Source organism: Nerophis ophidion, linkage group LG18, assembly GCF_033978795.1.
Source record: "Nerophis ophidion isolate RoL-2023_Sa linkage group LG18, RoL_Noph_v1.0, whole genome shotgun sequence".
Taxonomy (NCBI): Eukaryota; Metazoa; Chordata; class Actinopteri; order Syngnathiformes; family Syngnathidae; genus Nerophis; species Nerophis ophidion.
The window spans coordinates 10,302,218-10,329,400 of NC_084628.1; the positions used below are offsets into that span (position 1 = coordinate 10,302,218).

A 27,183-nucleotide genomic window follows, 5' to 3' on the forward strand; every position below is an offset into this window, starting at 1 on the left:
TGTCTTGTGTCTTGTGCGATGGTGTCTCTGGAATGATTCACGCTCAAATAAATGCTTGTTGCAAGAAGTTTTTTTTCATGCAGGAGATATTTTAGTAATGAACGTCATTAAAACATAAAGCAAACACCAAAACAAATCAATTGAATCTGTTTTACCCAGCTATAAAATTATAAAATTATATTGCTGACTTGGAGATATTTCTAATATTTTTATTTCTGATATCAATATGTTGACACGCACAGAGATGGAGGATTGTATCTCCATTGTCTGTTTTTGCAGCATGATCTCCTCCTTTCTCACAGCCATTTGTGTGTAACTGTGCCAGTTGGCACCCATTTTCTAGACAAGCTAACTATTGTCGCAAAACAGCGCCCATGGAACCCTTTTAGTTGTGATAAATCTAATTGCGAATGCTAAATCATATTTACATCTCTCAGTCCCAGTATTGTGGGCGTTCGGATAATCAGCCTATATGCTGCATATTCATAAACCTCTTAAGGCCCAAGCTGTTTGTTTACATGCTTTTTTTTTTATTTCCCTTTGCTATTTGGGCTTATTGGAACCTAATTAGAATAAAAACTAAGACTCATCTTTTGATATGATGTACTTAGTCCATAAGTACACAAACGTGTACTTCATGTTTAATGACATGCTAATTCTTATTTTTACACTTTTTCTTTTCCAAATTCCATTGTATATTATACTCTTCTGACACCACCAGATGGCAGTATAAGTGTCCACATAAGCGGCCATGAGACCCCAATTCAGTAGTGTACACAATTTTGGAAATAAGAGCTGAAAGGTGCTGTCCACGCACGTGGCCACTATGCCTTTTAGAGGTTTTTAAAAGAGGCACTCTAAAAGGTGTGCGCTCTCTATTTTGCACTTCTTCGCACATGCTTAGTAGATCAGCTTTATGTTCTATCAAGTTTACATGTGTTTTAATAAAACATTTCATTGATCCGGCCCTAAAATTGTGACTTAACTGCCAATATAGCTTAAATTTTGTAGAACAACACAACTACAGTGGCTTACGAGTGCCCCACCTTATGAATTTTCGGAGATATGCGCCGTCTCTCTGCAGATTATTTTTTGCCTCCAGTTCAGTTTCAGTTTATTTCGAACATGCATACGACACTGTGGAAGTTGCCCTTCAGGGGGTTCTTCGGACCACCATTCAACGCCATGAGAGCCCGGATCAGGGTTCCAATACAGTTTTATTTTCTTCTCTCAACAGGTTGCTTTTCAGCGATCGTCTTTTTCTGTCCGTCTTCGTCACACTCTCGCTCTCACTCCAGCTCCGACAACTCTCTCCTCCCGGCTGATGCCTTTTTAACATAGCGACAGGGGATTAGATAAGCAGGCCCAGGTGGGCCGTCTACGCACCTGTCGCTGATTTCGAAGCCGGTCCTGGCACACCCAGCTTTGCTGCAGGCCCGCAGGCCACGCCCCCCTCCACAGATACAATTTAATGCGTCGCACAATTCCAGTTGTTTCATAACAGCACGTCCAAAAAGGAGTAGGAAGAAGCAGAGCTTATTTAATCCTACCCCATTTTCATACCATAGCAATTTCATCCAATTTCCTTCCATCCATCCATTTTCTACCGCTTATTCCCTTTCGGGGTGGCGGGGGGCGCTGGCGCCAATCTCAGCTACAATCGGGCGGAAGGCAGGGTACACCCTGGACAAGTCGCCACCTCATCGCAGGGCCAACACAGATAGACAGACAACATTCACACTCACATTCACACACTAGGGCCAATTTAGTGTTGCCAATCAACCTATCCCCAGGTGCATGTCTTTGGAAGTGGGAGGAAGCCGGAGTACCCGGAGGGAACCCACGCATTCACGGGGAGAACATGCAAACTCCACACAGAAAGATCCCGAGCCTGGATTTGAACCCAGGACTGCAGGAACTTCGTATTGTGAGGCAGACGCACTAACCCCTCTGCCACCGTGAAGCCCAGATACAATTTAATGCGTCGCACAATTCCAGTTGTTTGATAACAGCACGTCCAAAAAGGAGTAGGAAGAAGCAGAGCTTATTTAATCCTACCCCTTTTCATACCATAGCAATTTCATCCAATTTCCTTGTTCTCTGTAACATAGCAGTGAACGGATAAATAATAAATAAATAATATACCATAGTAAGCAAACAAATCAAATATTAAATAAATAATCTTTGTCTCCATACAAAAGGGTTGAAGATGTTCATCATAATTCTTGTTCTGTGTACTACTTTAATTTTCATGCTAAAATTTGAGTTACGAGATGCTTATACTTCAACACCGATATTTGGTGTAGCGAATGCCACAAGGAACCCCGTAAGATCCGACCGTCAGTTGTCTCACTCACTAGCCATTAGATAGAAAAAACTATGTTTACAGTAGTCAGTACACAGCTTAGAAAGCACTACATATAAAATACCCAACAAACAAGTCAACACACAACCATTATTCTCTATATAGCTGGCAACAGAAGTGAGTACTCCTCGAATTGCCCACATATTTAGTGTGCACACCATTGTGTGGCCTTGGTGCTGGAAACCTCCGTGGTGACATCACTTGATGACACATTGTTACTGTCCTCCACCTTCCCTCCGCAAGTCTGCATGAAACATACTTGGCCATTCCATTATTTCACATTCAGCTATTTCAGCAAGGCACTTCATCATCATGGAGGTGTGTTCGGGCTCATCATATTAAAAAAACAGACGTGCGGCCCAGTTGGCATTATGCATTTCTCAACAATTTCATGTTGAAATTAGGGCTGGGCGATATGGCCTTTTATTAATATCTCGATATTTTTAGGCCATGTCACGATACTCGATATATATCTCCATATTTTGCCGTAGTCTTGAATGAACACTTGATACATATAATCACAGCAGTATGATGATTCTATGTGTCTATATTAAAACATTCTTCTTCATACTTCATTAATATATTCTTATTTTAAACTTTCATGCAGAGAGGGAAATCACAACTAAGTAAATTGACCAAAACTGTATTTATTAAACAGTTATTAAGCAGTGGCACAAACATTCATGTCATTTCCAAAACAGAAAGTGCACGATTGTCAGAGACATTTTAAAACAAGCTCTCACTGCACTTTTGTGCATGATGTCACTAAGATGACCTATCAAAACAACACTAAATTAAAGTGTACTTTTTGTACAGAACACCACAACAAAAGTTTACAATAAATAAAGTGCACTTTTGTGCATGATGTCACACAAGATATGTCAATAACTGTCAAATAGAAATTAGCCGCATAAGAGGAAATCAAATAGTGTATGTCCATCACTCTGTGGTAGGTTCCTGCGTATGTTATCTCCTTCTCTTGTTGACTATTTTTTTTTCATACGGTGTTGATTAGGAAATGTTTGCCTCGGCATTTTTTGGGTGCGGCAGCCACCGTAGATGTTGACATGCAGAGTTTCAAGCATTCTTCATTCTCCCGCGCGTGACTTTTCAAATAATGGTACAAATTAGCAGTGAAGTGAGTTATATTTATATAGCGCTCTTTCTCTAGTGACTCAAAGCGCTTTACAGAGTGAAACCCAATATCTAATTTTTACATTTAAACCAGTGTGGGTGGCACTGGGAGCAGGTGGGTAAAGTGTCTTGCCCAAGGACACAACGGCAATGACTAGGATGGCGGAAGTGGGTATCGAACCTGCAACCCTTAAGTTGCTGGCACGGCCGCTCTACCAACTGAGCTACACCGCCCCAGCAGTGCTGCAACTCGTGGTAGCTTTTGCCGCGTACTTTACATATTACAGATATCTGTTTGACATATTTCTGCTTGAAGTCAAACCACCACCAGACGATGGACCCCCTGCTGTTTTTCCTGGGAATAAGTTATTCCTTCATTTGTTACCAGATTGGCACATTTCTATCTCTTATTACCACTCGCACCGCACCGTTAGCACCACAGCTAACGTTACCCATATTGCTACCTCTCTGCTCCGCGAGAGCCAATGACGTTGCACGCGTGACAATATGTGACGTACGTTAGAAGGTGCGCTGGTTTTATCTCTCTGTCAGGAGAGACAACAAAGAGTGAGAAGAGCCTGTAGTGTAATGCCCTCAGCTAAAAACAACTGCGTGAGAACGTATCACGCTATAGTCATTTTCTATATCGCACAGAGACAAACCCGCAATATATGGAGTATATTCTATATATCGCCCAGCCATAGTTGAAATTCTTGTTTTCTGGTAATGAACCACATCTCCCTAATGAAGGCAGCACTCATGCATCCCCAATGACATGCTGCCACCCTGCTTGACTGTAAGCAAGACACAACTATCTTAGTACTAACTTCAATCATTTTCAGTGTATAGTCAATCTACACTATATTACCAAAAGTATTTGACCACCTGCCTTGACTCACATATGAACTTGAAGTGCCATCCCATTCCTAACCCATAGGGTTCAATATGCAGCTATTACAGATTCAACAATTCTGGTAAGGCTGTCCACAAGGTTGCGGAGTGTGTTTATAGGAATTTTCGACCATTCTTCCAAAAACGTATTGGTGAGGTCACACACTGATGTTGGTCAAGAAGGCCTGGCTCTCAGTCTCCGTTCTAATTCATCCCAAAGGTGTTCTATCGCAGTGGTCCCCAACCACAGGGCCGTGGCCCGATTGGTACCGAGCCGCAGATGCATTTTTTATTCATTTTTATAAAAATAAAAAAATTGTTTTTATTAAATGAACATAAAAAACCCAATCTGAACTTACAATTAGTGCACCAACCACAAAAACCTCCCCTTTTCATGACAAAAACGTCCCTTTTATATGACAAAAAAAAAAAAAAGGACCCCCCCCCCCCACCCGGGCCGCGGGACAAATTATTAGGCGTTGACCGGTCCGCGGATACAAAAAGGTTGCAAAGGTTGGGGACCACTGTTCTATCGGGTTCAGGTCAGGACTCTGTGCAGGCCAGTCAAGTTCATCCACACCAGACTCTGTCATCCATGTCTTTATGGACCTTGCTTTGTGCGCTGGTGCACAGTCATGTTGGAGGACGAAGGGGCCTGCTCCAAATTGTTCCCACAAGGTTGGGAGCATGGAAATGTTCAAAAAGTTTTGGTGTCCTGGAGCATTCAAAGTTCTTTTCAGTGGAACTAAGGGGCCAAGCCCAATTCCTGAAAAACAACCCCACATCATAATTCCTCCTCCACTAAATTTCAACCTCTTTGCACTATGCGCTTCAGCATCTGCTGACCCCTGTCAGTTTATGTGGCCTACTACCACTTGGTGGCTGGGTTGCTGTTGTTCCCAAATGCTCCCATTTTTTATAATAAGGCGGCAGTTAACTTTGGAATATTTAGGAGCGAGGAAATTTCACGACTGAATTTGTCACACAGGTGGCATCCTGTGACTGAGCTCCTGAGAGCGGCCCATTCTTTCACAAATGTCTCAATGTGCTTGATTTTATACACCTGTGGCTGGGCCAAGTGATTAGGACACCTGATTCTCATCATTTGGATGGGTGGCCAAATACTTTTGGTAATATAGTGTATACTGCTGTACACTGACTACTCTAAATTATATCCGAGTTTCATTTATATTGTTTTGTCTCCATAACACTGACTAAAATATATATGTATATTAGAGTTATATTAATTGTTGTATTTGCTGTATGTGCCACAATTTCTCCAACATTATGTTGTGTAAAACTGGACTTTTATTTTGCTGATCGTGCATGCCGCATTAATCTAACAAACACATCATTTATCTAAATTGTATATTTGTAGAACAATTGTGCATTCATATTTTCTGCCACAAAGCATATCATGGCAGTAGGGCAATGCAAACTCAGCACTGGCTGAGAATACAAATGTGACTATTAGCGGTTGCTCATCCGTAGGCTTTACGAGTCATACATCACAATTTTGTCTTGGATCATCAAATGCGGAGGATAAAAAAAAATAAAAAATCCTGCTCGGAGGGAGTAAAGAACTTGAATCTTAAGATTGAATCAAACGTCAAAGCTTATCTCGTGTCTCTGCTACTCACAGTAAAAGCAAAGAGTTATTGTCACTGCTAGTGTCCCGATTATGGTGGCATAAAATAACACCGCCTCCTCCCTATCTCTGCTCACTTATGACACTTCCAGGTCGGCTGGGTCAAATGTCTAAAAACGTCCCCGGCTTGTTTGGCTCCAGGCTGCACCAACACTGATATACACACTCGCAGACTCGCATATACAAAGTTCATGCCAACCCTCCCCTGCCCGTTTTCCCATTGTGTCCGATAGTGAGCCGAGTGTATCAAGTTGTGCCCTTCTCATGGGTGACCTTCTCCGGAGTGACACTGCTGCACTGAGACGTCCCTCTCACAGTGGAGCAACAATTTCCCTAATGACATGTCCAACTCTGTCAATCACTCTGCTTCTGTCCTTTATTCATTCCCTACTTTACTGTCCTTGCACCCTTTAAATCAGACCTGGGCAAATTAAGGCCCGGGAGTCACATGTGGCCCGTTAAGCTTTTGAATCTGGCCCGCTAGACATTACCTAATATTTACATTTTTTTTTTTTATCTTTAAAGGCCTACTGAAATGAGATTTTCTTATTTAAACGGGGATAGCAGGTCCATTCTATGTGTCATACTTGATCCATCCATCCATCCATCTTCTTCCGCTTATCCGAGGTCGGGTCACGGGGGCAACAACCTAAGCAGGGAAGCCCAGACTTCCCTCTCCCCAGCCACTTCGTCTAGCTCTTCCCGGGGGATCCCGAGGCGTTCCCACGCCAGCCGGGAGACATAGTCTTCCCAACGTGTCCTGGGTCTTCCTCGTGGCCTCCTACCGGTTGGACGTGCCCTAAACACCTCCCTAGGGAGGCGTTCGGGTGGCATCCTGACCAGATGCCCGAACCACCTCATCTGGCTCCTCTCGATGTGGAGGAGCAGCGGCTTTACTTTGAGTTCCTCCCGGATGGCAGAGCTTCTCACCCTATCTCTAAGGGAGAGCCCCGCCACACGGCGGAGGAAACTCATTTCGGCCGCTCGTACCCGTGATCTTATCCTTTCGGTCATGACCCAAAGCTCATGACCAACGGTGAGGATGGGAACGTAGATCGACCGGTAAATTGAGAGCTTTCCCTTCCGGCTCAGCTCCTTCTTCACCACAACAGATCGGTACAACGTCCGCATTACTGAAGACGCCGCACCGATCCGCCTGTCGATCTCACGATCCACTCTTCCCCCACTCGTGAACAAGACTCCTAGGTACTTGAACTCCTCCACTTGGGGCAGGGTCTCCTCACCAACCCGGAGATGGCATTCCACCCTTTTCCGGGCGAGAACCATGGACTCGGACTTGGAGGTGCTGATTCTCATTCCGGTCACTTCACACTCGGCTGCGAACCGATCCAGTAAGAGCTGAAGATCCCGGTCAGATGAAGCCATCAGGATCACATCATACGTCATACTTGATCATTTCGCGATATTGCCATATTTTTGCTGAAAGGATTTAGTAGAAATCGACGATAAAGTTCGCAACTTTAGGTCGCTAATAAAAAAGGCTTGCCTTTACCAGAAGTAGCAGACGATGTGCGCGTGATGTCACTGGTTGTAGGGCTCCTCACATCCTCACATTGTTTACAATCGTAGCCAGCAGCAGCCTGAGCTATTCGGACCGAGAAAGCGACAATTTCCCCATTAATTTGAGCGATGATGAAAGATTCGTGGATGAGGAAATTTAGAGTGAAGGCCTAGAAAAAATAAAAAAGTCGAGGGCAGTGATAGCAATTCAGATGTTTTTAAACCATTGCTAACACAATAAGTAATGAATAATTTTGCTGGTAATCAGTGTTAAAAATAACGTTCAAAATATAAAACATTCTCATGCATTTGAATCCATCCATCCATTTTTTACCGCACCTGTTGAAGAAGTTGCATTATTTATAAGAAGTATTTTATGTATTATTGGTTAGCGTCAGAATAAAAATGTTATTAAAAATAATAAGAGACTTATTGTACTCTAAAAATGTTATTAATTAAAAATGCATGCATTTAGTTCAGGGGTGTCCAAAGTGCGGCCCCGGGGCCATTTGCGGCTCACAGGTAATTTTTTAACGGCCCCACGTCACATTTGAAAAATACGATTGAAAATTTTTTAAAACGTAAAAAGTGATATAAAGGAGCAAACGGGTGAAATGTAACAATACAATGTTGCAATGTTTACTCTAGTAACACAAAGCTGCCATGCAGGCTGTTTCTTTCTTTAAAATAAAATAATGAATCAAAATGTCATTATGAATTATTGACCTATTCAAGGCTCCAATTACGTCCCGGTAAATATTCTATTTTGAGATATTTTTTGGGGGAAAATGTAACATATTTTGGGTTTGCTATATAAAAAACTGAGCAAAAACATAAACAACAATAAAACTCATAATTGACGCATGGATCTGAAGTTGATCTCGAGAATATTTTGTTAAAAGTAAACGGTAAAAAAAAGTATTATTTATTTTCTAACACTTTAATGAGTAGGACCCTTTTGGGTCCCCAATAATTTTAGTGTGATTTTTTTTTTTTAATGTCATTGCTCAAAAACTTATAATTAATTAAAATCAATGGTGTTATCATGTATTGACTTTTTTAATTCTCCAATTATTATATAATCTCAAATATTCCACTTAAAAAAATTATTGGGTGAAAATATTGCATATTTTGTGTTTTTTCCATAATAAAAACCGGTTTTTTTTGTGACAAAAAGAGCATACAACTTAAATCTTTAAAATCATTATATTGACAGATAGACCTAATGTTGATCTAGAGATTTAAAACTGGAATAATAATACAAAAATAATACTGAATAATGACACATTTTTTATATTTTTCTGACCAAAACCGTTTGGGGTCCCTGAGATCAAGCCTGAGTGGAGGCCGAAATGTATATATTTTTTATACATATATTGTATTGTTTTTTAAAGTAAAAAATATTGAAATGGCCCCCACTTGCTTTGATTTTACACTGTGCGGCCCTCAGTGGATAAAGTTTGGACACCCCTGATTTAGTTGTATTCAGTGTTAAAAAATATGATATGGCTCTCACGGAAATACATTTTAAAATCTTTGGCTTTCATGGCTTTCTCAGTCAAAAAGGTTCCCGACCCCTGATCAAAAGCTTAGTGATGTATCAGATAGTAGCTGTTTTGTTTTTGTTTTTTACCCTTTGCGATCATATTTTGCTGTGTTTGTATATGTGGATGGAGAGGGAGTGCAACTTTCATATGTTGTCAATATTTAGTTTTTTATCGTTCATAGTTAACATTGTAAATCCCACATTCTTTGTTTTCATGTACATTCTGGGTGTCTCATTCAGTAAAAAAAATGTGAAATTCCATACTGCTTTTAAGGCGATCAGTCTTGACGTTATTAGCATTCAATACCGGCCCCCAGACACATTTTATTCTCAAAATTTGGCCCCCGACTCAAAATAATTGCCCAGGCCTGCTTTAAGGGAAAGTACCTGCAAAGTTGCAGGTGTGTCACTCATCTACAAATGTATGTTGTTTTTGTTGTTGTAATTTTGCCTATTGTATATCCGATATTCCGATATTGTCCAACTCCTAATTACCGATTCCGATATGAACCGATACCGATATCTACACCAGTAGTCAAATGCACCAGTAATCAGACCAACTAGAGTGGAATACATGTTTACTTCGGTAAACACTTCAGTGTTTGCGACGTCATGTCATGTCTGCATACAGGTCAGGTTGCATTCACAGTAGAAATCACATTTGTTTTTGTAATGTGACACATAAAAAGATTGAACTCAACAACAAAAAAAACCATCTCAATTGGACATCAGACCATGCAGTGTGAACGTAGCCCAATTGTCTAAATGTGTTGTCTAAATAACGGCATCTCGGGCTGAATTTTGATTTCAGATGTCCAATAATGGCTTTTTTGCCGATATTCCGATATCATCCATCTCTTAATTACCAATTCCGATAACTAATACCGATATATACAGTCATGGAATTAACACATTATTGCGTCTAATTTTTTTGTGATGCCCCGCTGGATGCATTAAACAATGTACCAAAGTTTCCCAAAATAAATCAACTCAAGTTATGGAAAAATGCCAACATGGCACTGCTATATTTATGATTGACGTCACAAAGTGCACAATTTTTTTATAACATACTTCAAAACAGCAGCTTGGAATTTGGGACATGCTCTCCCTGAGAGAGCATGAGGAGGTTGAGGTGGGTGGTGTTTTTGGTGGGGGTAGCGTGGGGTGTATATTGTAGCGTCCCGGAAGAGTTAGTGCTGCAAGGGGTTCTGGGTATTTGTTCTGTTGTGTTTATGTTGTGTTACGGTGCGGATGTTCTCCCGAAATGTGTTTGTCATTCTTGTTTGGTGTGCATATTTGTAACAGTGTTAAAGTTATTTATACGGCCACCCTCAGTGTGACATGTATGGCTGTTGACCAAGTATGACTTGCATTCACTTGTGTGTGTGAAAAGCCGAAGATATTATGTGATTGGGCCGGCACGTAAAGGCAGTGCCTCTAAGGTTTTGGCGCTCTGTTCCACGCCGTACAGCGGCGTTTTAAAAAGCCTTCAATTTTACTTTTTGAAAACGATACCGATAATTTCCGATATTACATTTTAAAGCATTATCAGCAGCCCAATATTATCGGACATCTCTAGTTACAATGGTCTTGTTCTAGATGGCTAGCAATGTTACAAATGGAAGAAGTCCATTGTACCTCTAAGATACTCTAAAATGCATCCAAACACCACTAACAGAATCTAATTTACATTCCATATCCTGCGTAATAACCAAGCCTTGGCAACATTGTTTTTATAGGAGTGAACGTAAATTGATTAACGTAGACCCCGACTTAAACAAGTTAAAAAACTTATTCGGGTGTTACCATTTAGTGGTCAATTGTACGGAATATGTACTGTACTGTGCAATCTACTAATAAGTCTCAATCAATCAATCAAAACACAGAGGAACTGTTTTTTCTACCATAGTAACATATTGCTTTGCTCACAGAGACACTTACACTGCTACGACATTATCAAGAGCAGGCCTGGGCAATTACTTTGCCTCGGGGGTGCCACATTTAGAGAGAAAAATATGTCTGGGGGCCGGTATTGCTGATTTTTAGGAACACCCATACAAAACCTCCCAATAATGTCTGATTGAAAGCTAAAAACTTTATGACAGACCGCCTTAAACAGAATTGAATTTACCATTACTTTTACTGATTGAGACACCCAGAATGTACATGAAAATAAAGAATGTGGGATTTACAGTATTAACTATGAACAATGAAACACTGAATATTGACAACATATCAATGTCACACCCTCTCTCGATTGACATTTTACAATGAAGCAACACTCAAAAACAATGCAACAAACACAGCAAAATGTGAACGTGAAGGCTAAAAAAAAACACCCCACCTACAATCTGATACATCACTAAGCTTTAGTGATGTATCAGATTGATGTATCAGGGTGTATCACTGATGTATCAGGGCTATAGAGCGTTTTCCGTTCGGGCTCCAGTACTCTGGAATGCCCTCCCGGTAACAGTTCGAGATGCCACCTCAGTAGAAGCATTTAAGTCTCACCTTAAAACTCAGTTGTATACTCTAGCCTTTAAATAGACTCCCTTTTTAGACCAGTTGATCTGCCGTTTCTTTTCTTTTTCTTCTATGTCCCACTCTCCCTTGTGGAGGGGGTCCGGTCCGATCCGGTGGCCATGTACTGATTGCCTGTGTATCGGCTGGGGACATCTCTGCGCTGCTGATCCGCCTCCGCTTGGGATGGTTTCCTGCTGGCTCCGCTGTGAACGGGACTCTCGCTGCTGTGTTGGATCCGCTTTGGACTGGACTCTCGCGACTGTGTTGGATCCATTATGGATTGAACTTTCACAGTATCATGTTGGACCCGCTCGACATCCATTGCTTTCCTCCTCTCCAAGGTTCTCATAGTCATCATTGTCACCGACGTCCCACTGGGTGTGAGTTTTCCTTGCCCTTATGTGGGCCTACCGAGGATGTCGTAGTGGTTTGTGCAGCCCTTTGAGACACTAGTGATTTAGGGCTATATAAGTAAACATTGATTGATTGATTGATAGTACTTTGTTGTAAAAATCTCATTCCGCGTCTGTCCCTGACACCCGCATTTCGGGCTGGCCAATCTGGAAATACTCTGTGGAAACGCTCCCCCCCCACACTAAAACACCTGGATTATTCGATTGAAAACCAGATCTCTCGAGTGGGTGTGTGCAGCTGGAGACCCCTGAAGCAGATACCATTCAATCAAAACTCTTTATTACGAGGATACTGGATTTGCTTCAAATATAAAAGAACAGAACATTTTGAAGTGTATCCATGGGAGAAAAAAACAAGAGATTTATTCAACAAGGAAACTAATGCAATGGAGAATGCGACTTCATTCAGACTTCTAAACAAAAATGACTGAAATGGAAGTGAAAAAACAGCGATAAGAAAGGCAAAAAATAAAGCGTTCACAAACTTCATCGCGTTGCATTTGTTCACTCTAAACTGGTTAACTGTATTCCACACAACTGGAGAGCCTGTTCACTGCAATAACAACCCACCAACCCTCTGGAGCGGTATCGGGGTACAGTCCACCCCTTTGCAACCTTAATGATAGGCAATATTCCAAAAAAAAAGTGCAGTTGCCCTTTAAGGCTCAGACATGTTGCGGAGTGGAACTTGACTGGTTTACAAAGTTAACACCTTCTGCAACCACACATCACCCTCTTAAACTACGTCGGCAAAAGTGTGAGCGATGGGGTGGGAAGATACACATGAAGAGTGGGGGGAGATTTTTCTTATCCGCCAGTGGTGTCGGACACTTGCCGTGATTAAGGGGTTGCATCTTAGCTTCAAAGTGTTGCAGGCCTCATGTAGCTTTAGAGCAGGGGCGCTCACACTTTTTCTGCAGGCGAGCTACTTTTCAATTGACCAAGTCGAGGAGATCTACCTCATTCATATTTATAATTTATATTTATTTATTTATGAAAGAGACATTTTTGTTAACAAGTTAATGGTGTTTAATGATAATACAAGCATGTTTAACACACATAGATTCATTTCTTTCATGAAGACAAGAATATAAGTTGGTGTATTTGATTCTGATGACTTGCATTGATTGGAATTAGACAGTGGTGCTGATAACGTCCGCATTTTCAAATGGAAGAAAAAAAAAAGTCCTCCTTTCTGTCCAATACCACATGAAAATGGTTGGATTTGGCATCTCATTTGTCCAACTTGCATACTCGTTTTTAAACACTTTGTTATGAGAGTAGCATATGTGTGTGGCCCTTTAATGTCTGGCAGCAGGTGAGTGACGTCAGTGAGTGTGCGGGTGGGCAAGCAAGTGAGAAAGCGGTCGCTGAGGGCGGGGGAGAAATACATTGGCATCAAACTCCGTAGCTTGCTAGCTTGTGCACGCTAGCTTTCTGAGACTCTTATTTTGTTAGCACAGGCAGGATGAAACAGGTCTTTTATGGTGAAGACAGGAACTGTGCAGTCGGTCTTTAGAGTTTTGACAGTAGGTACGGAGTCTCTAGAAATAAAATGTGTTTCTCTGCGTCCGCCCTGTTATTGATTTTTTTCTTAAATATGAGCTCGCAGCAGCCAGCGTCATCGCACAAGATCCTCGGGTGCCGAGAATGTCAAACAACTGACGAAAGTGAAGTCTTGGTATCATTGATGATTGCTCATTTTTATGTCTATTTTTTAATGCCTGGCTTGAGATCGACTGACACACCCTCCGAGATCGACCAGTCGATCGCGATCGACGTAATGGGCACCCCTGCTTTAGAGAATGATGGACAAACAAAGGATTTAAGTGGACTATGTGTATGGCTGGGCGATATGGCCTTTTATTAATATCTCGATATTTTTAGGCATAGTCACGATCCACGATATATACAGTATCTCCATATTTTGCCTTAGCCTTGAATGAACACTGGATACATATAATCACAACAGTATGATGATTCTATGTGTCTACATTAAAACATTTTTGTTCATACTGCATAAATATATTCTTATTTTAAATTTCCATGCCGAGAGGGAAATCACAACTAAGTCTATTTACCAAAACTCTATTTATCAAACATTTATTAAGCAGTGGCACAAATATTCATGTCATTTTCAAAACAAAGTGTGCAAGATTGTCAGAGACATTTTAAAACAAGCTATGAACGCATTTTTGTGCATGATGTCACTAAGATGACATATCAAAACACTGAAATTGAAGTGCACTTTTTGTACAGAACGCCACTACAATAGTTTAAAACTAGCCATCCATTCATCCATTTTTTTACCGGTTATTCCTTTTGGGGTCGCGCGGGGCGCTGGTATGTATCTCAGCTACAATCGGGCGGAAGGCGGGGTACACCCTGGACAAGTCGCCACCTCATCGCAGGGCCAACACAGACAGACAGACAACATTCACACTCACATTCACACACTAGGGCCAATTTAGTGTTGCCAATCAACCTATCCCCAGGTGCATGTCTTTGCATTTTGTGCATGATGTCACACAAGATATTTCAGGAAATCCAATAGTGGATGTCATTCCCTATGTGGTAGGTTCCTGCGGACGTTATCTCATTCTGTTGTTGACTATTTTTTTCATACACTGTTGATGTGGAAATGGTTGCTTCGGCATTTATTGGCTGTGGCACCGAATGGAGATGTTGACAATGCTGAGTTTCAAACACTCTTCATTCTCTAGTGGGTGACTTTTCAAATAATGCTACAAATTAGTAGTGGTGCTGCTTTTTGTAGCAACGCTTTTGCCGCATTCTTGTTCGACATCTTCCCGCTTGAAGCCAAACCACCGCCAGACAATTGACCTTGTGCTGTTTTTCTTGGGAAGTGATTCTTCCTTTATTTGTTACCAGATTCGCACCTTCTTTCTCTCTTATTACCACTCGCATCGCACCAATAGCACCACAGCCAACGTTACCTTTTTGGCTGCCTCTCTGCCCGGCGAGAGCGTATGCTATTGCATGTGACGTATGTAAGAAGGTGCGCTTGTTTTATGTCTCTGTGCGAAGGAGAGACAAGAAAGAGCAAGAAACGCCTGTGTAATGCCCGCAGCTAAAAGCAACTGCGTATGAACGTATACCCGAATATCACGATTTTGTACAAACCCCGTTTCCATATGAGTTGGGAAATTGTGTTAGATGTAAATATAAACGGAATACCAATATTTGCAAATCCTTTTCAACCCATATTCAGTTGAATGCACTACAAAGACAAGATATTTGATGTTCAAACTCATAAACTTTATTTTTTTTTTGCAAATAATAATTAACTTAGAATTTCATGGCTGCAACACGTGCCAAAGTAGTTGGGAAAGGGCATGTTCACCACTGTGTTACATCACCTTTTCTTTGAACAACACTCAATAAACGTTTGGGAACTAAGGAAACTATTTGTTGAAGCTTTGAAAGTGGAATTCTTTACAGTTCTTGCTTGATGTACAGCTTAAGTTGTTCAGCAGTCGGGGGTTTTGTTGTCGTATTTTACCCTTCATAATGCGCCACACATTTTCAATGGGAGACATGTCTGGACTGTAGGCGGGCCAGGAAAGTACCTGCACTCTTTGACTACGAAGCCACGCTGTTGTAACACGTGGCTTGGCATTGTTTTGCTGAAATAAGCAGGGGCATTCATGATAACGTTGCTTGGATGACAATATATGTTACTCCAAAACCTGTATGGACCATTCAGCATTAACGTTGCCTTCACAGATGTGTAAGTTACCTATGCCTTGGGCACTAATACACCCCCATACCATCACAGATGCTGGCTTTTGAACTTTGCACCTATAACAATCCGGATGGTTATTTTCCTCTTTGTTCCGGAGGACACCACGTCCACAGTTTACAAATATATTTGAAATGTGGACACGTCAGACCACAGAACACTTTTCCACTTTGCATCAGTCCATCTTAGATGAGCTCGGGCCCAGTGAAGCCGGTGGCATTCCTTTCTGTTGTTGATAAATGGCTTTCGCTTTGCATAGTAGAGTTTTAAGTTGCACTTACAGATGTAACGACCAACTGTAGTTACTGACAGTGGTTTTATGAAGTGTTCCTGTGCCCATGTGGTGATATCCTTCACACACTGATGTCGGTTTTTGATGCAGTACCGCCTGAGGGATCAAAGGTCCGTAATATCCTCGCTTACGTGCAGCGATTTCTCCAGATTCTCTGAACCTTTTGATGATATTACGGACCGTAGATGGTAAAATCCCTAAATTTCTTGCAATAGCTCGTTGAGAAATGTTGTTCTAAAACTGTTCGACAATTTGCTTACAAATTGGTGACCCTCGCCCCATCCTTGTTTGTGAATGACTTAGCATTTCATGGAAGCTGTTTTTATACCCAATCATGGCACCCACCTGTTCCCAATTAGCCTGCACACCTGTGGGATGTTCCAAATAAGTGTTTGATGAGCATTCCTCAACTTTATCAGTATTTATGGCCACCTTTCCCACCTTCTTTGTCACGTGTTGCTGGCATCAAATTCTAAAGTTAATGATTATTTGCCCCCCAAAAAATGTTTATCAGTTTTAACATCAAATATGTTGTCTTTTTAGCAGAGTCAACTGAATATGTGTTGAAAATGATTTGCAAATCATTGTATTCCATTTATATTTAAATCTAACACAATTTCCCACCTCATATGCAAACGGGGTTTGTAATTTTCTATATCGCACAGAGACAAACCCGCGATATATGGAGAATATCGATATATTGCCCAGCCCTAACTAAATGTGTTTGGGGACGCTTGCTCTTGAACTCTTGCTGCACAAAATGACACTTTGAAAATTGCAAATTTGGCTTTATTTTTCTGATACATACGCCACACGAAACTCCATAAATCGGATTTACTCTTAGAGATGTTGATGCTGCCAATTCTGATAAGATCTGATACCGATGACATGTATTAACTGGACATTTTTCAATGTATTTATGTTGAGTGCTTTTGAGAGTTTCACAATATCAACTAGGGGTATCCCAATATGGATTATTCATTTCCGATACAATACCGAAATTTGAACTTTGAGTGTTGGCAGATAGCAGTATTAATCCGATACGATATAAGCACTAATCATGGTACTTACCATATTTTCCGGACCATATGCCGCACCGGATTATAATGTGCACTGCGGATGAGCGGGTCTATTCAGGTCTATTTTTATACAAAAGGCACACTGCAACATAAGGCCCATTAATTGGATCATATTATGTTTTTTTTCTAAAGTTGAAACATTTCCTTGTGGTCTACATAACATGTAATGGTGGTTATTTGGGCAAAATGTTGCATAGATTGTTTTACAGACCATCTTCAAGTTGCTTTCTGACATCTGCCTCAGGGTCACCGTTTTGTTGGTAGGTCTTATTTACGTGGCTCACCTTCGGCAACCTCTTCTCCCCGTCATCTTTGTTGCAGCGGTGTAGCGTGCAAGGACGAGTGTCAAAGAAGTGTCAAAGGACGAAGCTAACAGTTTTAATGACATTCAGACTTTACTTCAATCAACAACGAAGCAGCATCTTCTCATCAGTGGCTCACTAATGCAATGTGTCCCGTGAAAAACCGTCCGACTGGAACCCGTCCATCCATTTTTTACTGCTTGTCCCTTTTGGGGTCGAGGGGGAGTGCTGGAGCCTATCTCAGCTGCACATAGGGCGGAAGGCGTTGTACACCCTGGACAAGTCGCCACCTCATCGCAGCGACTGGAACACCTCCGATAACTAAAGTTCTGTGGTTGAATTATGTAAACTCACTACACCGAGGTTCCGCCCGAATGCAGCTGAGATAGGCTCCAGCACCCCCCGCAACCCTGAACGGGACAAGTGGTAGAAAATGGATGGATGGACTACACCAAGAGTGTTTAGCGCTCTCATACTGACAGATGTAAGAAAGAACTTTAGGCTACTTTATTATAAATGGCAACAGCGGAGGATAAATGTCCCATACCAAGAAGATAGTGAAATAGACAAAGCTTATTAACTATGGCGTCCCCACGGACTCGCGTACATTTTCAGGACTTATGCAGATCCCAAATACAGATCAGCAGGTACCAGAAGGTAAGAAAAGTTGTTTTTGCATGATATCGCAAAACAAGACGCCAGATAATATGTCCCCTAATAGGTGCCATGTTGGGATCCTTATACAAGCACTGTAATAGTACTCGAATGTCAAAGCATAGTACGTCTGACTATGGTAGCCGGAACGATCCGAAAATCCATCAAGCGGTGCGGCTTAATAGCTCACAAAAGTTGTACTAAAATATTCTGACAAATTTTTGAGTGCCGTGTGATATGTTCTATGTTCTCAATGGAACATTTAAAGTTTTGGTGTTGTTTACTGGTGTCACACATACTGCAGTTTACACATGTCTTACTGCAGTCTACACATACATTTATTATGGGTCTACTGAGAATGTGAGTAAATCTGCTGGGTCAAAAGTATACATACAGCATTGTTAATTTTTGCTTACATGTCCCTTGGCAAGTTTCACTGCAATAAGGCGGTTTTTGGTAGCCATCCACAAGCTTCAGGTTGAATTTTTGACCACTCCTCTTGACAAAATTGGTGCAGTTCAGCGAATTTTGTTGGTTTTCTGACATGGACTTGTTTCTTCAGCATTGTCCACACGTTTAAGTCAGGACTTTGGGAAGGCCATTCTAAGACCTTCATTCTAGCCTGACTTAGCCATTCCTTTATCACTTTTGACGCATGTTTGGGGTCATTGTCCTGTTGGAACACCCAACTGCGCCCAAGACCCAACCTCCAGGCTGATGATTTTAAATTGTCCTGAAGAATTTGGAGGTAATCCTCCTCTTTCATTGTCCCATTTACTCTCTGTAAAGCACCAGTTCCATCGGCAGCAAAATAGGCCCAGAGCATGATACTACCACCACCATGCTTGACAGTGGGCATGGTGTTCCTGGGATTAAAGGCCTCACATTTTCTCCTCTAAACATTGCTGGGTATTGTAGCCAAATAGCAAATTTTTTGTTTCGTTTGACCACAGAATTTTTCTCCGGAAAGTCTTATCTGTGTCCACGTGATGTCAGACAACAAGTATGTGCTCCAATCACTCTATCACATAAAAAAAAGAGTTGTAGAAATTATTTTAAACTCAAGACAGCCATGACATTATGTTCTTTACAAGTGTTTGTAAACTTTTGACCATGACTGTACATCCCTGCTGATAGTATCGACAAACTTCGGTCGGTACGTATAAAAGTACTAAATTCGTTTCTACTCTTCGAACTCGGTTTGTAAACGATCAATGAGTCCATACAAAGCTAAGTACCATGAATTGAATAACGTGGACCCCGACTTAAACAACTTGAAAAACTCATTCGGGTGTTACCATTAGTGGTCAATTGTACGGAATATGTACTGAACTGTGTAAGGGACGGCGTGGCGCAGTGGAAGAGTGGCTGTGCGCAACCCGAGGGTCCCTGGTTCAAATCCCACCTAGTACCAACCTCGTCACGTCCGTTGTGTCCTGAGCAAGACACTTCACCCTTGCTCCTGATGGGTGCTGGTTGGCGCCTTGCATGGCAGCTCCCTCCATCAGTGTGTGAATGTGTGTGTGAATGGGTAAATGTGGAAGTAGTGTCAAAGCGCTTTGAGTACCTTGAAGGTAGAAAAGCGCTATACGAGTACAACCCATTTAACCCATTTATAATCTACTAATAAAAGTATCAATCAATCAATCAATCAATCAAAGAGCCGGAGATTCAAGAAATACACGGCGCACTTACCCGTGTACAAAAATTATCCAAGGAGGGGAACTTTAAACGATGATTTAGTGTGGCCGAAACGGGGCTAAGGCTAAATAATTATTTGTTTAATGAGTTATCCGGCTTAAAGTATACATGGTGTCAGTCTCCGCAAGCTAGTTGCATCCATGTGGACTTCTGCAGTCACGCAACCGCTTCAGGCAGCATTATTTTTGCACAAAATGACACAGGCATTGAAATAGGGGATCGGAATGTTTAAAATAGATCCCTTTAACAATAGATTTTAGTCGGTTGAAATATTCCTCTTGGAAAGAAGCTTCTCGGAGGCTACTGACTCTGCAGTCAGCTCATGAATCTGAATGAAAAGGGATTATAACTTTGCACTTCCATGACAAGCTTCACCTCTCAGATGAGGTTCCAATGCGAGTCATCGCTCCGCACATGAGCCCGCGGTCACTTGATAGCGGAGAAAATTTTTCAATAAAAGAATACATCATACATGGCGAAACTCAATGGCGTCGCCTTGTTCCTCTATCTCTCGCCTTCATCTGTGTTAATAAGCTGCAAATGTATGGGGATGTATTTCCCCTGGGGTTAAAAAAAAAAAAAAAAAAGCTTACGCTCGCTGGATGCTTACGTGAAACATGGAAAAAAAGGAAAAAAAATCCTCCCAGATGTGAAGTAGGACTGAATGTGCTCGCTTCCCACATCTTAATGGCTCTGCAGTTATTAGCAGTGTCTTTTTTTTTTTTTTTCCATGCTCAAAAGAAGGTATAATTTAGATAGAATAATGTATTGGGGGACTTGCGCTCTGTTTGCCACGACAATTTGTCTTCATATCGCAGCAATCAAGATGTAGGTAGTGTAATAGTGCAGTGGTTCTCAAATGGGGGTACGCGTACACCTGGGGGTACTTGAAGGTATGCCAAGGGGTACGTGAGATGTTTTGAAAATACTCTAAAAATAGCAACAATTCAAAAATCCTTTATAAATATATTTATTGAATAATACTTCAAGAAAATATGAATGTAAGTTCATAAACTGTGAAAAGAAATGCAAAAATGCAATATTCAGTGTTGACAGATAGATTTTTTGTGGACATGTTCCATAAATATTGATGTTAAAGATTTCTTTTTTTGTGAAAAAATGTTTAGAATTAAGTTCATGAATCCAGATGGATCTCTATTACAATCCCCAAAGAGAGCACTTTAAGTTGATGATTACTTCTATGTGTAGAAATCTTTATTTATAATTAAATCACTTGTTTATTTTTGAACAAGTTTTTTAGTTATTTTTATACCTTTTTTTCCAAATAGTTCAAGAAAGACCACTACAAATGAGCAATATTTTGCACTGTTATACAATTTAATAAATCAGAAACTGATGACTTAGTGCTGTATTTTACTTCTTTATCTCTTTTTTTTCCAACTAAAAATGCTTTGCTCTGATTAGGTGATACTTGAATTAAAAAAAATGTTCATCACTGAAAAAAGGTTGAGAACCACTGTAATAATGTTGGCACAGTTTTATTAGGGACTCCTTTTATTGGCCTTTTTTACTGGCGGCCAATTAAAGTAATTTTTTTAGGTAGTATTTCACTTACTAAATTACACAGGAGCAACTGGAGGAATTTTCCTTTGCGGTGCGGTTCAACCGGCCTGACCTGAATGTTTTATCTTCATCAGATAAACATGAAACATCAAAAGTATCCCCGCCATTGTCTGCCTGTTCTCACAAAAGTGCCCCTCGCGAATTGTTTAACATTTAAGTCAGATAAAGACTCATCTTTATCCTCACTGGCCCCGGGACAAAATGTTAGAGAATTTGATCTGACATACCGTGCTGCTCATAGATAAGAACATAATTCATCCAGTCCTCAAGAATCTCAGCAGACAAAACACACGGCGATATTCCAAACGGATGGCGTGCACCCAAGCCGAAATATTTAAGTGTAGTGAGACTACCGGTGAATCAGTGAGTGGGTTGTACTATAAATCTCCATGCGTAGAATTGAAGGTGCGGTACAATTTGCATTGGTCGATTTATGAGCGCTTTCCCTATGGGGGTGATTGAATTATATAAGCAATTTCAACCTCTTAATATATGCATAAGAGGTGAAAAGACCAATTTAAATTACCATTCAAAGCTCCTTAAGTTAATTTATACACTGGAATATTTCATTCTACGGACATGCAGTGCATTGTGGGTGTCTAATGCAGTGGTTCTCAAATGGGGGTACTTGAAGGTATGCCAAGGGGTACTTGAGATTTTTTTAAAATATTCTAAAAATGGCAACAATTCAAAAATCCTTTATAAATATATTTATTGAATACTACTTCAAGAAAATATGAATGTAAGTTCATCCATCCATCCACTTTCTGTGCAAAACCCCCCCCAAAAAACGAGAAAGTACAACGTGAACATGTAAGATAGTCTTCGACCAAAAGATAATGTTTAAATACTTTGAATGTAACTTTGTGGTTCTTTTTTTATTTTTATTTGAAGCACCTAAAAGAGCAAAAAAAGGTGATTTCTAGTAAATGAAACTGCGTAAAAACCAGACAAAATACTACTTGTTTGTTTTGGCGAAGAGTGCTCATTTTCTTGCATTTCTACAGATTTGTCGGTTGTTTGCATTATTTAAAAAAGTCAAATTATAAAAACCTAAAAAAAACCACAACAGAAATATGATTTCTTCTAGTCTAATTGGGCGGTATAGCTCGGTTGGTGGAATGGCCGTGCCAGCAACTTGAGGGTTCCAGGTTCGATCCCCGCCTCCCCCATCCTAGTCACTGCCGTTGTGTCCTTGAGCAAGACACTTTACCCACCTGCTCCCAGTGCCACCCACACTGGTTTAAATGTAACTTAGATATTGGGTTTCGCTATGTAAAAGCGCTTTGAGTCTCTAGAGAAAAGCGCTATATAAATATAATTCACTTCACTTCACTTCTACCGCTTATTCCCTTTTGGGGTCGCGGGGGGCGCTGGCGCCTATCTCAGCTACAATCGGGCGGAAGGCGGGGTACACCCTGGACAAGTCGCCACCTCATCGCAGGGCCAACACAGATAGACAGACAACATTCACACTCACATTCACACACTAGGGCCAATTTTAGTGTTGCCAATCAACCTATCCCCAGGTGCATGTCTTTGGAATGTAAGTTCATAAACTGTGAAAAAAAATACAACAATGTAATATTCAGTGTTGACAGCTAGATTTTTTGTGGACATGTTTCATAAATATTGATGTTAAAGATTTCTTTTTTTGTGAAGAAATGTTAAGAATTAAGTTCATGAATCCAGATGGATCTCAGTTACAATCCCCAAAGAGGGCACTTTAAGTTGATGATTACTTCTATGTGTAGAAATCTTTATTTATAATTGAATCACTTGCTTATTTTTCAACAGGTTTTTGGTTATTTGTATATTTTTTATTTTCAAATAGTTCAAGAAAGACCTCTACAAATGAGCAATATTTTGCAGTGTTATACAATTTAATAAATCAGAAACTGATGACATAGTGCTGTATTTTACTTCTTTATCTCTTTTTTTCAAGCAAAAACGCTTTGCTCTGATTAGGGGGTACTTGAATTTAAATCATTTTCACAGGGGGGTACATCACTGAAAAAAGGTTGAGAACCACTGATCTATTGAAAACCTGACTTTTGTTAACTTCATGCACTGGTACTGTAAATGTGTAGGGCTAAACAACCAATATAAACGTTTTATCCTGTGTGTTTTTCAATGGGTATGTTCTATTGGCAGCCTGAACAGTCCCATCACAAAGCACCATTTTGATGTTTTTAATCTTTTTTTTTTTTTTTTGATGATGCGGTTTTTTTAAATTAATCAATCCAACAAAACAATACACAGCAATACCATAATAACGCAATCCAATTCCAAAACCAAACCCGGCCGCGCAATTATTCAGATTAGCAATAAACAGAGCAATTGAGAGGAAACAGAACAATCTAGAAGTAGTGAAACAAAAATGATTATCAACAAAAGTATCAATATTACTAACAATTTCAATATAGCAGTGATTAAAAATCCCTCATTGACATTATCATTCGACATTTAAATAAAAAAAAATACATTAAAAATGAACAATAGTGTCACAGTGGCTTACACTTGCATCGCATCTCATAAGCTAGACAACACAAGGTGTCCAATATTTTCACAAAGATAAAATAAGTCATCTTTTAGGTTCATTTAATAGTTGAAGCAAATTTTTATAATGGATCCCATATGCCAATATATGACTCATTATCTAAAGTAAATGCAGTTTTTTGCACCATTTTGATGAAAAAAGACAAAACTTGAATTATTATTATTATTAATATATTTTTATAATAAAACTGCAAAAAACCTTCGACTTTAAGGGTGCCCTAATATGCAGATTAGAAACATCCCAATGAACATTTTTGGCCTCTTACCCTCATTTGATATATATATATATATATATATATATATATATATATATATATATATCCCTTAATTATGTACATGAGCACCAAAATTGAGAAAAGTCTGTCTTATCCATCCTTTGTTTGTTCCACAATCGATAGAAGCTTAAATGGCCGCTTCTATTCATAGCGTGATCAAGGAAAAACATCTTTACTCACGGACATGGTACCGGCTCTGACCTGAACCTTACATTGTGAATGTAAGGCTTTCTAAACAATTAAAAAAAAAACAGGACTTTGCTACATGTTTAATGCAAGCCTGAGCTCTATGGTGGGAGCTGTATGCTTGATTATTTTGTTTTAGTATACTGTAGGCTAAGAAAAAACTAAACTGGGATATTTAGGAATGGGTACTTTTCACATTTGAACCGATTTGGTACTTATTCCCGTTACCTGGGAACTCGACACGGTACTAAACAGTACTAATTTTCAGTACTTTTGTGTTTGTCAATAAATGTTAATTGCTTGAGAATAAAAACATGTTTTTAATATATTGCTGATGAAATCTGTGCCGTTCAGTTATGGAATGTTTTTTTTTTTTTAATCATATTTCTCATTTGCAAGTATTGTATTTTTGGAGACTTTGGATGCAGTTGCAATTCCAGTATGTTAGACAAGTGTTTTTCAACCTTTTTTGAGCCAAGGCACATTTTGCGTTGCCAAAATGTGGAGGCACACCACCCGCAGAAATCATTAAAAACGAAACTCAGTTGAAAGTGAAAAGTCATTGTCGCGGTTTTCCTGTAGCAGTTTCATGTCTTCCTTAAGCGCTTTTCACCTTATCCGTTTTATTTTAGCAATCAAAATTATTTAAGTTGTTGCTATCCTTCTTTGTGGGAACATTGTTGATTGTCATGTAATGTTCTGATGTACATTGTGGACACTGTCTTTGCTCCGCAGTAAGACTTTGCTGTCGTCCAGCATTCTCTTTTTGTTTATTTTGTAGCCAGTTACGTTTTAGTTTCGTTCTGCGTAGCCTTTCCTAAGCTTCAATGCATTTTCTTAGGGGCACTCACATTTAGTCAGAGGTGGGTAGTAACGCGCTACATTTACTCCGTTACATCTACTTCAGTAACTTTTGGGATATATTGTACTTTTAAGAGTAGTTTTTATGCAACATACTTTTACTTTTACTTGAGTATATTTATAGAGAAGAAACGCTACTTTTACTCCGCTCCATTTATCTGCAATCAGGTCGCTACTCGCTACTTTTTTTTTTTTAATCGATCTGTTAATGAACGCTTTGTTTGTTTTGATTTTGTCAGACACGCATTCAAAGTAGGAACCACGCATGCCTGCGTTTCACCAATCACATGCAGTCACTGGTGACGTTGGACCAATCAAACAGAGCCAGGTGGTCACGTGACCGTCACACGTAGAACCCGACATGTTGAAAAACTTATTGGGGTGTTACCATTTAGTGGTCAACTGTACGGAATATGTACTGTACTGTGCAATCTACTAATAAAAGTTTCAATCAATCAACCAATCAATCGAAAGTGTAAAGGAAAAAAGACACTTTTTATTTCAACCGTACTTCCCGTCAAAAGCCTAAAGACTGATCGCACAGTTCCTGTCTTCACAATAAAAGCACCGCTCCATCGCGCCTGCGCTAACAAAATAAGAGTCTCCGGAAGCCAGCGCAAAAAAGCTAGTAAGCTACGGAGTTTGCCGCCATTGTATTTCTTGTAAAGTGTATAAAAACGAATATGGACGCTGGACAAATAAGATGCCAAAAACCAACAACTTTCATGTGGTATTAGACAGGAAGGAGGAACTTTTTTTCTCCTCCATTTGAAAACCGGGACGTTATCAGCACTATACTGTCTGATTCCAATCAATGCAAGTCATCAGAATCAGGTAATACACCAACTTATATTCTTGTCTTCATGAAAGATAGGAATCTATATGTTAAACATGCTTGTATATTCATTAAAACACCTTTAACATGTCAACAAAAACGGCAAAATAAATAAATATATATATATATATATATATATATATATATATATATATATATATGATATGTGTGTATGTATATGTATATATGAGGTAGATCACCTCGACTTGGTCATTTATTAAGTAATTGATTAACGTTGAAAAACTTATTGGGGTGTTACCATTTAGTGGTCAATTGTACGGAATATGTACTGTACTGTGCAATCTACTAATAAAAGTTTCAATCAATCAATCAATCAATGAATGCCTACTGAGCCTATGGTGCTGTTAAGTTACTGTGGCTCAATTTGCCTTATTTTTTTTTTTATTTTAATGTATTATTATTTAATATATAATATTGTTTTAGTTTCTTAAGAGATATTCCTGGCTCTGAATTTGCTCATTGCTATTTTTATGTTTTTGTGCATTATTTGTTGCCGTAATCATTAAACAAACAGGTTACTCATCAGTTACTCACTACTTGAGTAGTTTTTTCATGGCATACTTTTTACTTTTACTCAAGTAAATATTTGGGTGACTACTCCTTACTTTTACTTGAGTAATACATCTCTAAAGTAACAGTACTCTTACTTGAGTACAATTTCTGGCTACTCTACCCACCTCTGCATTTAGTTTATTTTTGGTTTAAGCATTAGATATGGTGACAAACCCTCGTCGTCTCACAAGACTTGTTCCCGACATGTACAAAGCAATTAGCTACCGGCTGCCCCCTACGGGTATGGAAGAGTGTAACACGGTTACACTGCGGAGTTCTAAACAGCACCAACACTCAACAAAGGCAAATTATTTGCAGACTCTAATTACCGGTTTTCCAAAAAATATTTTTACCCAAAAATAGGTCACATGACATATTCTCCGACGGCACATCAGACTGTATCTCACGGCACAGTGGTTGAAAAACACTGTGTTAGACGACAGTAGTGTACCGGCAAAGGGCGAGTTGCCATGCT

The 27,183-nt window shown here is 39.9% G+C and overlaps 1 protein-coding gene across 2 annotated transcripts in view; it reads right to left on the reverse strand.

Annotated features, from left to right (window-relative positions):
• Window positions 1–27,183, reverse strand: part of kcnj5 (potassium inwardly rectifying channel subfamily J member 5) — an 83,964-nt gene that overhangs the window by 50,339 nt on the left and 6,442 nt on the right. Inside the window, exon 1 of one of the 2 annotated variants that reach the window (XM_061878737.1) lies at window positions 21,647–21,739. The exons of the other annotated variant lie outside the window; for it this stretch is intronic. Coding sequence (XP_061734721.1) covers window positions 21,647–21,677 — 31 coding nt within the window. The 5' untranslated portion in view covers window positions 21,678–21,739. Of the gene's footprint in view, window positions 1–21,646; window positions 21,740–27,183 lie in introns of those variants that run through there. 2 annotated transcript variants of the gene reach the window in all.